General features: G+C 52.0%; 2 protein-coding genes across 13 annotated transcripts in view; both read left to right on the forward strand.

Moving 5' to 3' along the window:
• The window catches only part of ACOXL (acyl-CoA oxidase like), a 315,801-nt gene extending 309,387 nt beyond the window's left edge, over nt 1–6,414 (forward strand). Inside the window, 1 exon segment of the mRNA XM_057496991.1 lies at nt 2,887–6,414. Within this exon segment, the coding sequence (XP_057352974.1) occupies nt 2,887–3,078 (192 nt within the window). The 3' untranslated portion in view covers nt 3,079–6,414.
• BCL2L11 (BCL2 like 11) overlaps nt 5,879–14,030 on the forward strand; it is a 69,053-nt gene continuing 60,901 nt past the window's right edge. For 2 of the 12 annotated variants that reach the window (XR_005028910.2, XR_008995748.1), the window contains exons 1-3: nt 5,891–6,259; nt 6,777–7,992; nt 8,843–9,237. Coding sequence is in view for 8 of the 12 variants with exons in the window: in XM_036906023.2 (XP_036761918.1) it covers nt 7,724–7,992; nt 8,843–9,237 (664 nt within the window). In the remaining 4 variants the exon portion in view is untranslated. Of the gene's footprint in view, nt 6,415–6,776; nt 7,993–8,842; nt 9,238–14,030 lie in introns of all 12 variants that reach the window. The other 10 variants (XR_005028919.2, XM_036906077.2, XM_036906012.2 and 7 more) reach the window with 10 other exon arrangements.

Raw genomic sequence — 14,030 nt, forward strand, 5'->3', positions numbered from 1 at the left:
ACCAGAAAGTGGCTAGTTGAGGGACTTTTCAGACTAGGGTAAGGGACCTGACAGAACAGCAGTAAGTCACCTGGTTCTGGGCAGAGGTGGGGGACACCAAAGAGGCAGGAAAACCTTTTGCCCAGAGTCTCAGGTGAGGTGTTCCTGCATGTGTACTGGGTACCTTGACCAATGGAATTAACACCAACATATGGAAAATAGGGTTTGTGTAGAAGGCTGTACAGTTTAGTCACTGCCAATCCTAGGTTATCTTAGTCTCCCAACTGGACTAAGGAAAATGTAGGGAGAGTCAAAATAGAAGAGGAAAAGGGAGAACCCACTGAAAACTAGGTGGGGGTGGGAAGACAAACTGATGTTATAAATTTCCCCCTGAAAATCCAAATATTAACATATCTACACACTGTCCTTCAAGGGCTGATGTCTTTAAAGTAGATATTCTCAAACCTCCCTCACTGGATAGCTCCAGATCTCATGTTCTTACTGCTTTTAGAGCAATACCGCCCATGCTTTGGGTCTGTCCTTTCAAAAAATTTCTGCAAGAATTTACAACTTGTCCATGCTCTCTTGTTTTTAAAAGGCATCCCTTCATTGGTGTGTTTTCAAAAGCTGGTAAATTTTCTTTGTAAAGAAATGGGTAGGCTTGGAGTGCTTTGCTTAGCACAGTTGGGTCACACAGCGGCAAGACGGGGGCCACTACAAAATGGGCCATTTTAATACTTGGAGGCATATGTTTGGTAATAAAACGTAACTTTAATAGTAATTTGCTTAGTCCTTTAGGGCCCCTGGTAACAAGAGACACTGTAACTGTATGATATATGCTAGATTAGCCACCTAAGTTTCTTTTGTATTAAGGATATCATATTTGTAAGAAGTCTTTAGACCTCCCAGCTCCATGATGTAGGAGGCCTGTGTCTGCGGCATGCAGTGCCCAGCATGGTCTTTGACGGAGGGGATGACTCCACAAACATCTGTCAGTGATCATCCTCACAGGCAGGGGCCTGGGGGCAGCCAGAGTCTAAGTCATCATATTAGGAAGGACGCCTGAGCCTTGGATCTAGACACTAATTGTTTTGTGTTTCCTGTTGCAGTCTGTGACAAATGGAGAAAGGGACACAGAGGATTTGAGGCAGACCCAGAAATTTAGGTTTGGAAAGAATCTTAGCAGTCAACAAATGGCCTTCTCTGTCAATACAGCATTCCTCTTTAGAGTGTCCTTGGAGGGGTCACTTATGAACAGTTACAAGTAAGGAAACTCTCTTCTCTGGCCATTGGATTCCTATTTTTTTTAAATCTATCTTTCTTGTCAAATTGTAAAAATGTTGACTAGAAATCTGCCTCCTGTAATTTCTATCTCTAGGCCCTTATTCTGTGTTCAGCAGCAGACAAACTAAACCCATACTGGCTTCCACACCATACTCATGCGAATAATTGCATTTCCCCCAGTGTTGAATATGTGACAAAAATTGGTTGGGTTTCATAATAAAAACCGAGAGGAAGAATTATTTTGAATAATGATATTACTACATGTGGCAGACTTAAGGACTCATACACCATGTAACAGTTTTGAGCTGCATGGTTAAAGACACTGAGAGTTGAAAGATTAGTCAGGGATTTGTCAAGAGTATTAATTACAAACTTCGAAATCTTGGTCAGTGAAAGTTCATCATAGCACATCTTGCGAATATGATCAAAGTCTTTTCAGTACTGATTTGAGTCTGCCTAACCACAGTGTGTAAAGAATGAAGTTTTTAATTAGAAATTACTGATGTGATAAAGCACATTTCAAAGGCACCTGGTTTTTTGGACTATGAAAATTCATGCTCTTCCCCCACATCCCACCCTCATTTTGGGGACCACCTCTCATGTCTCTGAACACCTGAAATGGCACTGTGGCAGGCAGCAAAGGAACTGTGGGCTCAACAGCATTAGTGCAGCTCCATGATGACCACCACTGTGAGGGCAAACGCGGGGCCAGTGTTAAGGGACGGTTTTAAAACTATGAAGATAAAATAATGAAAACCTGGGGGCCAAATGTAAGTTGGTAAGTGAAAGAAATTTGTGACTGGCTGAAAACTGGAAAAGTGGAGGAGTAAAGTGTGTAGCTGGTTATGGGAAAGGAAAGCATCCGTCTACCCTGTTATTGAGTTTAGAAAAACTATTTTTAGTGGCTCTTTCCTCCAACATCGTTGGCCTGCATCTTCCCCTCCCTGAGGCTGGGATGGCTTACCTGTGTCCTCCAGTGGTTGTTACCATTCACCGAGGGCATCTGCCTGGTTCCTTGGTGTTCACATTAACTTTTACTCCTGGTCCACTTCCTGTAGCAGCCAGGAGGATGGTGCGCCAAGTGGCAATGCCTGGTGTCCCCCGCGCCCCCTTGTAAGCGTGTCAGGAACCTTGGCCTGCTGCCAGGGGAGGGAAGGCTCTGGTTCAGGGAGAAACTGGGGCAGGTCTCCACTGGTTCACCTGTTCTGATGGTCTTCCTGTTCAGTTGCCTCTGCGCGCCAGAGGGGGGCACCCCAGGCACTCCGGAGGTGGAGTGGAGGGAAGGGAGGGGACTGGAGGAGAGTGGAGGGAAGAGGAATGTCGATTAATTCTCAGATGTAGGTCTGGAGCTTCCCAGCTAATTTGGAGTCCATCCCCACCCATTTACGGAAAAAGCGGGTTTTTGTCAGGCTAGGTGCCACGAAATTTCTAAGATGAAAAAAGCTTGCAGGGTTATTCATGACCAAGGGCTTCTACCTTCCTGGGTCCTAGGAAATCCAAAGGGAAACTAGTTTCTGCAGATGCGGGGGTGGGTGGGTGCTTGCGGGAGGGCCTAAAGCCATGGCAGCCAGACTGCTGAGTGAGCCAGCATCTGACCTGCGCCTGCTGTGTCGTGTTTTGCAGTTGCTGGATTTGTGCGACTCGGTGAAGGATGATGCGCTGAGGGTGATCTCCGCCTTTAACACCTGCCTCCATGCACCGATCGCCGGAATTACCAACCCGCAGGCCTCGTGGGCCTTCTACCCAGCACCGCTGCAGCCCCTGGCGCGGGAAAGGACGCGGTCTCAGAGGCCCAAGCTGGGAGCCAAGTTATAGCGGGAGTGGCGGGAAGGGTGGTGGCCCGCGCGCAGCTGCCACGACGCTCGCTGCTCTGCCGCCTGGTCTAGGGCCCCGGCCGGGCCAATATGCGCTGAGCCGCGTGACTTCGGGGGCTCGGGTCGCCAAGCGGTGCCTCGCCGAGGCTAGCGAAGCGAACCACAGCCTGTTGGGGAAGGGAGCCAGGCGGCTGCTCCCTTTATCCTGTTCCAGTAAACCCGCCTGTCCTGGCACGACCTCTCCTAGCGTAGGCTTCCAGGCCCCTTAAGGCAGAGTGGGCACCGCTGCGGGCGCGCCCCATGCCTGGGTGTTGTGAGGGGTCTCCGCTGTCGGCGGTGACCCAGATTCCAAGTAATTTTGAAAAACTGTGGTGCTGGGTGAAAAAAAAAAAAAAAGCATAAAAATCACACCCGCGGGCAAAGGTTCCGTTCAGCAAACGATGCTTTTCCAGTGAAGCAGATCCTCCTGGGCTCCGCGAGGAAGCGCACGGGCGAGGAAAGGAGAGGGCGAGCCTGGAGCTTGCTCTCCGCAGAGCGTGCACCCTGGCTTGTCCTCCCAGCAGGCGGCTTCCGGACAGCAGGACTACGCACAGAAAACATTTATCGCAAAAAAATTTGTAATTTCTTCTTTAGAAAAGTGTACCAAGTTTAATAAAGAAATTAAGCGATGAGAAAGCGCCCCCGCTGCTTGCAGGGTACGGGAGGCTGTCCAGGCAATAAGCTGTAAGAAGTTGGTTTCGGAACTTGGGGAGACCACACCAGCGACGCCTGTTGGTCCCCACAAGGGTCTTGGATTTCCCAATTCTCAGATCTCCCGCGGCACGACTTGGCTCTTGGTCCTCTCTCAAGGCAAGCCATTCCCCTTTCCTTCCTCTGCACACCTCGCAGCGGAGGCTGGAATTGCTTGGGCCCAGTTTCTGGAGGGCCTCCGAACGCGGAGGGAGAGGGCGGGCGGAGCTCGCGGTCACCCGACTCGGGGCGCTCGGCCGAGTCCCCAGCACAATATGGGCTGCAGGAACAGTAGCCTCTGAGCCGACCTCCTTGTTTGTGCCCCAAAATTAGAGCTTTGGGCCGGCCGGGGTCCCCGACGCCTTCGTCTTTTAAAGTGTCCGCTAGAGCGGAGGACGCGGGGGCGGCGGAGGTGCTTCGGAGCAGACGACAGCCACCAGGGCTTGCTTCTGCGTGGTTCTTTCCGGTCCCTGCCTGCGAAGCACCGGGCGCGCGGCGGGCTTGGAGCTGCGAGAGGGCGCAGGAGGTTCGGTCGTTCACCTCGGGTGCCACGCCGGGCAGCTAAGGCACAGAGTTCGCCTGCGGCCGCCATCCGAAATCGCTGTCGCGAGCGCCCAGCCGCTGTCTGGGTAGACCTCCGGCTTTGCCTTCACTTCGACGCGTCCACGGCCAGGCCCCTTCCCTCCTGCAGCGAAATCTCCGGGCGGAGCCGGGTGCGCGTCCTCGAGCCCCTCCAGGAACCCCTGGCCTCCTTCGCTCCACTCGGCACTAGCTGGAAGATGCTCTGAAAAGACTTGAGCCTGGGGCTGTGCTGTCACATTGACGTCCTACATCTGTTGCGAAGCGTGAAAACTGACCAGGGTGGCCAGACTGCAGGACAGCGCCTCGCCGACTTGCTTCTGTGCACCGGGGACCCTTCCTTCTCCTTTCCGAGGTGCGGTTAGGGCGGCCTCTAAACTGAGTTTCTTTAATCCGTCTAACCTGGACTCTTCCGTGGCGAGATGTCCCTTCTCCCGGCGGTCGTTGTCCCCACTCCCCGGCCGCGGCCATCTCAAAGCCCGGGGAGCGCAGGGATGGGTTGCGGCCTCAGAGCTCGCACTGGGAGGGCAGAAGGGGGTGCGGACCCAGAAGAGGGCCGGGGCCGCGACGGAGTTTGATGGCTTGGGAATGAGTGGCAGTGGAGCAGCGGACTCCAAGGTGGAGAGGCTGGGGTGCGCGGGGAAGCGGTTGGGGGTATTGCCCTTCCCAGACAGCCGTCTGCCCGCGCGGCCCGACTCGGCTGCACGGCGTTCACTAGTCTCAGCTTCGAGGGGGGCATTTCCTGGATAGTTCTCGTCGCCCGACAAATCAAGGATCCCAACCTAGCAGAGGCACCACGTTCTCTCTCACCTGGAGGCCACGATTCTTCTCTGTCCTTTTTTTTTTTTCTTAAAATGATTTTTTTCCGGTTTTTTCATTTTCCTTTTTTACCTGCTCAGCGTGCACTCGATTCCTGTCTCGCACCCAGGCTGCCAAAAAGTCTCCGAATATCGTTTCTGGCCTTTTTCTCGACCTCCCCACTACGGGCTCCGCCTCTTAGGGGCTCCCGTTTGGCGCGGGAGAAAAGCTAAGTGCCCCGGCGGGGCGGCCTGAGCAGGGCACCTAACAGTACCGCGTGAGGCTAGGGCGATAAGAGGAGCAACCTGCTGATCAGGGTCCCAAGAGCCCGGGACTCTTGGAGGGTGCAGAGGCCAGAGACCCTCTGCTCAACCTTTCACTAACCCAGACTCCCCCACTCCCACCCCCGCGCCTGCCCCAGGGGGCTGAGAAAGTACCGTAGCCGAACCAGGGCTCAGGGGTGCCTCCCGAAGCTTTACGCGGGCGGTAGCGGTCAGGCGGGCTCAGAGTGTGCCCGCAGCGCCCCCTGTGTTCCACGCGCGTGACGGGGCCGCGGCTGGACAGAGAAGAGGCAACAGTACACTGTTGGGGGGAGGGGTGCGCCAGCCGCCCACAGCTCAGTCACTCCAGTAAACATGCCCGGCGGCGCGCACAGGGGTAACCCGGCGAGGAACCACCGCCCCTACCTGCCGGAGCCTGCACGCGCCGGCGGCCCTGGCGCCGCGGGGGAGGAGCTTGCCCGCCCGCCCGTCGGGGCGGGACCTCGCGGGGGCGGAGCCCACGGTGATTGGGCGCGAGCGCGGGCCCCCAGTCCGAACGGGGCTGCGGGGCCGCGCAGGTTTCACTTCGCTCCGCGCAGCCTCCAGGTCCCCGTCTTGTAGTAGCACTCTGCGCCGCGTCGCCGCCACCACCGCCACGGAGTTCTCGCAGCAACCCTGAGCACCCTGCCCCACTGCGACCAGCATCGCCTCGGGCTGCTCGGTTCGCCTCTCTCACGCCGCCACCGCCTCGGCGCCCTTCCCCTGGCTCTCGTCCCCCCAATGTCTGACTCTGACTCTCGAACTGAGAAACGCAAGGTAAAAACCTCTGAATCCTGAGGAGCGGGCCGGGTAGATGAAGACAGCCGCGGAACCAGCAGGGCTCCACCTTCTGCCCGCTTCCCGCGCACGTGCAGTCAGAGACGCCGTACCCGTCCCGCTAGTCGCCCGGCAGGATGCGGTGATCAGTGCAGGTCGGGTTCTTACCCCCGGCAGGTCCCCTTTGGGGAGGGGTCGTTTTGCGCCGAGGCTGCGGGCACTTGGCCCAAGTGCAGCTCGCACCGCGATCTAGTGTCCGGGAGCAGCGAGGCGCCTTAGGGCCGGCTTGGAAGAGGCTCGCGTCCTCTCCGCGTTGTCCCAGGAACTGGGGCCCCGTTCCGCGATCGGGCCGGAAAGTCTCGCCGTTCGCCGGTCCCGGGGGCCTTCGAGTAGCGGCCGCGCGGTATAAGCGGGTTTCCGTATTGGTTTTTCTCGGATGCGCGGGCCCGCAGCGGAGAATTTACGGAACTGTGTTGGCGATTTAACTGGCGAGACTTGGTTCCTTTTACTCATTCAGGCTGAGGTTTCGGGGCAGCTGCTGCGTTCGCTCTCTCGGACGTGTCTGGGGACCCCGCCCGGTCTGCGGGCGCCCTGCGGGCGAGGCCAGCCTCACGATCAGTAGACAGCGAGACACCGAGTGCCTTCTCCGACCGCCGGGGCCACGCGGTGGACCAGTCTCGGATAGCAGAATCTGCTCCGTCCGTGGGGCCGAGCTGTCTTAACGACTCGGGCGTGCCCGAGCGCACCCCGACCCACTGGAAGTGCTGGCTAGCACTGCCGTGCCCTCGGGGGCCTGTTACTCAGGGTCGGAGCGAGCAGTGGGAGGCCCTCCGGACGCGGGGGCTGGGGTGTGGGGAGCGTTTGTTGCCTGCGGCAGCCACGGGTGCGCGCGGATATGCGTGCGGGTGGTCGCTTAGGTTAGGTGCGGGTCCGCAGCGCACAGGAAGAAACGGAGAAAGTTGAAGGATGGGTGCTGCAACTGTGGAGGGGGCGGCTTGGGGTCCTCAAACCAACAAGCCTGGGCGGAGGCCGGCGGCCGGCGGCCAGCGGCCAGGACGGGTCTGGGGATAGAGCTCTGCAGGCGCGGGGCGGGCGCGGGTCCTGCTTTGTTTCCAGGTGACCAGCCCTTTGGGGTGGTGGGAGCCACTGAGGCGCGCGGGCACCGGCGCGGGGCAGGGCAGCCTGGGCAGCGCCGAGGCCCCCGAGTCTCCTCGGAGGCTCCCGCCGCTGCCGCCGCCGCAGCCGGAGCGGTGTTCCGAGGCGAGTTTGTCAACAATCGCCTCGCCTTTGGCGGCTGACCCGTAGGCGCCGCCCCCGCCCCCGCCGGCGATTGGCTGTCGCGCGGAGCGATCGCGCGCGAGCCAATTGGGAGCGCGGGCACCCGGCGCCAGCGGCGTGGGGAGGTCGGCGGTGCCGGCGGCGGCGGGCGCAGTGCGCGAGGGGAGGAGCGGGAGGAGGCGGAGGATGTTCCCGGCGGCGGCAGCTGCGGCCGGGGCTGCGCGGGCCAGAAGCGCGGCGCGCGGAGTCCTCGGCTCCCTGGAGGAGCGCGGCCCCGGGCGGGCGGCCAGTTGCAGGCTCAGTGCTGCCCCGGGGGCTCTGAACGCGAGTCCCGGGCTTTGTCTCCTGCGCTGCCTTCGTGGCGACGGTCCGGGGGCTACGGGTCGGCGGAGGGCGCGGGCCGGACGCCGCGGGGCCCGGGTCCGAACGCGACGCTTGGAAGGGAAGGGGAGGACGTGAGTTTCGGCCTGATTGCTGTCCGAGGGGAGGATCTGTGGGTGAAGGAGCCGCGCGCCTGGGGATCGCCACAAGTAACGTGCCGAGTTACTTGTGGACTTTGCAGGAGACGGCGTCGGGTACCCCCTTCCTCCCAATTTGGAGGTGTGCACCGAACAGTGTGGGTGCACTTGGGACAAGTTCTGTGCGGTCGGGTGCGGTGCGCGGCCCCCGCGGGAGGAGGGGCTGGCGGGCCGGGAACCGGAGACCGCGCGCGAGCAGCGTCGGAGCCGAGCCCGGCCGCGCCGAGTTACAAACTCTATTGTGACGCACTTACTACGACTGACGGCCCTTGCCAAACCTTCCCCAGACTTGCTGCCCTCAGCACTTTCGGCAGAACAATGGGGCCGGAGCAGGGAGCGCGGCCAGCCGCCTGTAGTCGCTGCGCCCGCGCCCGTTCCTGGGCTCCAGCGTCGGGTCTGCTCCCGGGGAGTCAGCGCCCGCTGGGAGTTTCTGACTTACTCAGGTCAGCCTCGAGCAAAGAGCACCTGCGAATAGATTGCAGACAAGTAGCTTCTCTTAAAACGTGTGTGCGTGTGCAGCAATTCCACAAGTAATTGACGTTGTTTTCTGTATTTTGTTGGTGGCAGGAAGTTTAGGCCCCTCCCCACAAGGTAATGATACCTTGTTATTTTAGGTGTTTTTTTGCTCTGATTTGGAAGATTGTCAGACCAGTAAACGAAGTCATGACTTAGAGTATTTGGTATGAACGCCAAGCATTTTCCACGAGTAGGTGAAAGTTAGCTAATTGAGTTATTCGCTGTAATATCTATTTTGCTTAAGATAATCTGGTTTGTATCTTATTTGCAGAAAAAAAGACCAAATGGCCAAGCAACCTTCCGATGTAAGCTCTGAGTGTGACAGAGAAGGCGGACAATTGCAGCCTGCAGAGAGGCCGCCTCAGCTCAGGCCTGGGGCCCTCATCCCTCTACAGACAGAGCCGCAAGGTAATCCCGAAGGTGGAGGGGACCGCTGCCCTCAAGGCAGCCCTCAGGGCCCGCTGGCCCCACCGGCCAGCCCTGGCCCTTTTGCTACCAGATCCCCGCTTTTCATCTTTGTGAGAAGATCCTCTCTGCTGTCCCGGTCCTCCAGTGGGTATTTCTCTTTTGACACAGACAGGAGCCCGGCACCCATGAGTTGTGACAAATCAACACAAACCCCAAGTCCTCCTTGCCAGGCCTTCAACCACTATCTCAGTGCAATGGGTAAGCAATACCCGGGTAAGAGGCAGTTGGCGTGTGGTTGGTTGAGTATCTGTTTAAGGGCTATGGGGTTTCTTAAAGCCCCTTTTTAGAACTCTTCTATCGATGTATGCCATGTTCATGGTAGGAGAATAGAGGAAGAATCAAATAAAGCATCAAATCAACATTTTTTCAAAATGTTTCCACGTTTTGTGGCCATGATAAGTTGAGGGCCAAGTGCTAGCCTGTTGGGCAATAAAGCTGAAATCCCTGCCACCTTCATAAAACGTGTAACTCTGGCATGTTCTAACCACCAGGGTTTTGTCCACTTGAAAGGGACTCAGTCACGGTATGAACTTGAATAATGCGAAACCAAAAGTCTGCAGAAAGAGATGAAACAATCATTTTCAAAAATGGCACTTTAAAAAAAGTGAACTAGTTCATCTAGTACCAACATAGAACCATGAAAATGGTTTGTTTTCAGATTCCTTTTTGGGCTTATTTTGCCTTCTCAGAGGGTTTGAACATAGTAGTAATTAGTTTGGATTGTGGGTTTTGAAGTCATGGATGAAAGACAGTTTTAGGGTCTGAACCAGGAGAGGCAAACATAAATGCCCAGAAAAACCTGGCAATGCAATCAGTGAGGGAACTGAGCCCGTGGGGATTACAGCAGATCCGAGAGCATGTGCTCCTTCATTCGGGCTGCCCCCTGTTGTGGCTGTGAGGGTGTGGTCTCAGAGTGGTAGGTTTTCTTATAGTGCAAGATGACCCAAGAGTGTGGATTTTGATGCCAAATATCCTGCCACTGAAACACTGGTAGCTTAGAACTTTGAAAGCTCTGTATAAGCCATATAAAGATACTTGCAGGCTTGATTTGACTTTGAGCCTCTGGCTTGTGATTTTTGAGTATGTGTAGTTCTGGCAACCCTGGTAAGGGGGTGAGTCTGTTGGTTCAAATCACTCTTCCCCACTAATGGGAAAGGTTCCTGTTTTGATCAGGATTCACCAGAATTTTGTGTACCATTTGTCCAGACTAGCCCTTCCTGCATTAATGAGCTCTAAGTAAATTGGCAGTGTTACCGATTTAAGAAACCCAGTACAGATGCAATTAAATCACAGGTCACACTTACTGTGCCAAAGGCTAACTGAGCAGAGTCATCCAGCTAAGACACTTGTCTGCTGGAACGCAAAGACAGATCTTGTGTTTGCAAATACTGTAGGGCTCTGTCTTCATTAACTTCAGAGGTTAACCATGTAGTTCTATTCCCATGCTGCAGTTAGAAAGAACCTCAGAAGTGGTCACTTTTTAGAGGTTGGGCACACCTGGAAATGGTAGGCAGAAACGGCAAAACACCAGTAGCTATATGCACGTGGGCTGTGCATCTCCTGCTAAATGCTGAGAGATACTTCATGAGCAACCTCCTTAGCGAAAGGAACTGGAAGCCTTACTGTCACTGTTACGTAAGGTTTTGCTATCACTACTGCTTTCAGAGCTCATTTCAGCCTTAGAATTTCTTAGAAGCTTGCAAATGTTTTTCTGCCTGTGAAAATGCTCCCGAATGTATGAACCAACAGGATTCTTGCTTATTCAGTGAGTCAACAGGGCCTTATGGTGTGTATGTTTTAAAAACCTATGCGTTTGAAGGATCCTTTGGACGCTGTTGCAGTTTCTCACTGCACACCTACAAATAAGTCTCTACAGGTGGTGACTTAATGCACAGAAATAGTTTCTCCATCCCTCTTAATCAGGAATAGTGAGGTGAGTTCATGTATTTTTTCATGTAGAGATGGGCATACATGCTTTTTTTGGTGACCTAGTATTTTGCAAGCTAACTGTAAGGTAAGCACCTGTTGCTTGAGGTGATGAAGAGCTCTAGAGATCACAACTTAAATTTTTAAGGGAAGTTACAGTTTTACCTGTGAAGTAGAGTCATAGAGCCTGAGGTGTAATTTTTTGGTATTAACTACATCCCAGTAGGTTGGTATCATAACTTAAGAGTTTAGTACATAGACATATATGATAGTTTTAAGGAGTTGGTCTGATATTAATGCACCAAGGTAAGTTTCCGGTATTCAGTTCTTGGGAGATTTGTTTGGGGTGGGAGGGGGAGGGAATTGCTGACAGGAGGAGGGGACTTAGATATACTTCATTAAACTGAAGAATAAAACCGACGATCTTTGTAGTCCATAACTTTTTTCCCTGGCTGTTCTTATTAATAGTTCAGGACCTGAAGACAACTGAAATATGCTGAGTTGATAACTTTTGGTTCTCTTCTCTTTGGGGCCATGTTTAGTATTCGTTACTCAGCTGTATCCATTACGATCTTGAATGAGGCTTTTGATAATTTATTGCAAAATATATTTTCCACAAAGAAGTCTTTATGATGGTTTCAACAAGTGAAACACAAATGAGAGGTTATAAGGAGGTTCTCCTTAGCCGCGGGCTCCTGCTCCTTCATCCACAAAATAGTTTTCTGCTCAGCAACTTAGGGTAGAGAACAGCATATCTTGCAGTTTTCTTCTTGCATCTTTGTTCTAATGAGCAAGTAAATTCTTATTAATTTATATATAAATCTGTACACACACACACACTTATTTATTTATTTATTTATTTATAGCTGTCAAATGTTTGTACTAGAGACCTTCGTGTTTTCCTCCATGTCCCTGATTTTCCTGGAGCTACACTCAAAGAATATCTTATTTATCTATGAGAGAGAGAGTTTTTTCACTTTTACCAAATTTTAGTCTCCTTACACCCTGGGAGGTTTAACTTGACAAATGCTCTCTCGGTGAATAACTGATGCACTGGAAATATGAGTTGAGAACGGTCAGGATATGGGTGAATGCCAGTTATTAACTCTCATGTTAATAAGTGATATACACTTTGTACTTGTTTCCTGGCACATCAGAGTGCACGGGTGGGAGTTGTATGGTTCTTTGCGCACTCCAGTGCCTTGTGCATGTTCCTTTTCTAGCTGGTAATTGTCTGACTCCTCTTTTAGATTGTGAGCTCTCTGAGGGGAGGCATGATGTCCTGCAAATCCTAATGAGGAGGGCCTGACATTGAGGAACGCTGATTCATTTGAGCTTTGTCCATTAGCCTTTACATGGAAAGAGCTAGAACAAAAAAGATTTCAAAAAAGATCTGGTAGCATGTATAGTGCGTGGGGGGCAAAGGGAGGTCTGCGCAACACAGAGAAGACAAGTAGTGATTTTACAGCATCTTACTACGCAGGTGGACAATGACTGCGAAGGGGTATGTGGGGGGGGAATTGGTGAAGGGGGGAACCTAGTAAACATAATGTTCTTTCTGTAATTGTAGATTAATGATACCAAAAAAAAAAAATTTACAGGTGGAAAAGAGATCTTAAAAAAAAAAAAAGATCTGGTAGCAAGAAAAACACCCAGCATCCTCCCCCAAGTATTCTTACTTATTGGGGTCTAGCTTGTATGGTTTGTCACGTGGAGGTGACAGGTCAGGTCTAGCTCAGCACAGGCCCAGTAGGGAAGCCACATGTGGATACTGAGTACCTCAAATGGGGCTAGTCCAAGTTGAGATGTGCCGTTGGTAGTCAAATCAACACTGACATTTGAAGAGAGCACATCAAAAAGAACATAAAATATAAAATATCTTAGTCATTTTTACATTTTTTACATGCTGAGATGCTTTGAATATACTGAGTTAAGGAAAATACTGTTTTTATTGTGGTAAAAGACATAAAATTTACCATCTTAAACAATTTCAAGTGTAGTATTCACAGTAGTATTAAGTATGTCTACATTGTTCACCCAGAACTTTTTTGTCTTGCAAAACTGAAATTCTGTACCCGTGAAACAGTAACTCCCCATTTCTCCTCCCAGCTCCTGGCAACCTGCATTTTATCTGTCTTAGGATTCTCATTATCCTAGGTACCACATGTAAATGGAATCACACCATTTTTTTGTGACTGGCTTACTTTATTCGCACAGTGTCCTCAAGGTTCATCCATGTTGTAGTGCATGTCAGAATTTCCTTTCTTTTTAAGGCTGAAGAATACTTGATTATTCACATATACATTTTGTATGTCCATTCATCCCTCAGTGGACACTTGGGTTGCTTCTGTTTCTTGGCTGCTGTGAATATGGGTGTGCAGATAATTCTTTGACATCTGCTTTCAGTTTTGGGAATTTAAGCCCAGAACTGGAATTGCAGGATCATACAGTAGTTCTAGTTTTACATTTTTGAGGAACCTCCATTCTGTTTTCCATAGTGGCTGCATCATTTTACACTCCCACCAATAGTGCATGAGGTTTCCAGTTTCTCTACATGCTCACCAATAGTTTCTGGTTTCTGGTAGTAGCCCACCTAGTGGGTATGAGGGGATCGCTTATTGTAGTTTCGATTTTGTTTCCCTAATAATTAGTTACATTGTGCATCTTTTCATGTGCTTGTTGGCCATTAAAGAACATTTTTATCATTAATTTTACCAATTTATTTTTACTTTTTTAAGCATGGCTAGTAGAAAAATGTTTAGTTGGACCTGTGGCTGGCAGGCTGTCTTAACTGGATGGGCTGGCCTCACAGGTAGAGGAGTTGAAGTGTGCACTGGAGTCTTATCAAGCCACACTCTACTCTTCCCAGTCAAAATACATAATTTCCATGTAACTTATTCCTTTGGTTGCTTTTGTTGACTTAGGAGAGTGAAAGTAATTAACTTCATCTTCTAAACATCTTAAACATTCAGTGAGCTTTGTAGGTAATGTTCTCTAGGCAAATGAGTATCAGTTTTGTGTTACCTCTTTAAATTCCATGGTACTTGTGGGCTTTGAAAAAGTGG

This window comes from Manis pentadactyla, chromosome 2, assembly GCF_030020395.1.
Source record: "Manis pentadactyla isolate mManPen7 chromosome 2, mManPen7.hap1, whole genome shotgun sequence".
Lineage (NCBI taxonomy): Eukaryota > Metazoa > Chordata > Mammalia > Pholidota > Manidae > Manis > Manis pentadactyla.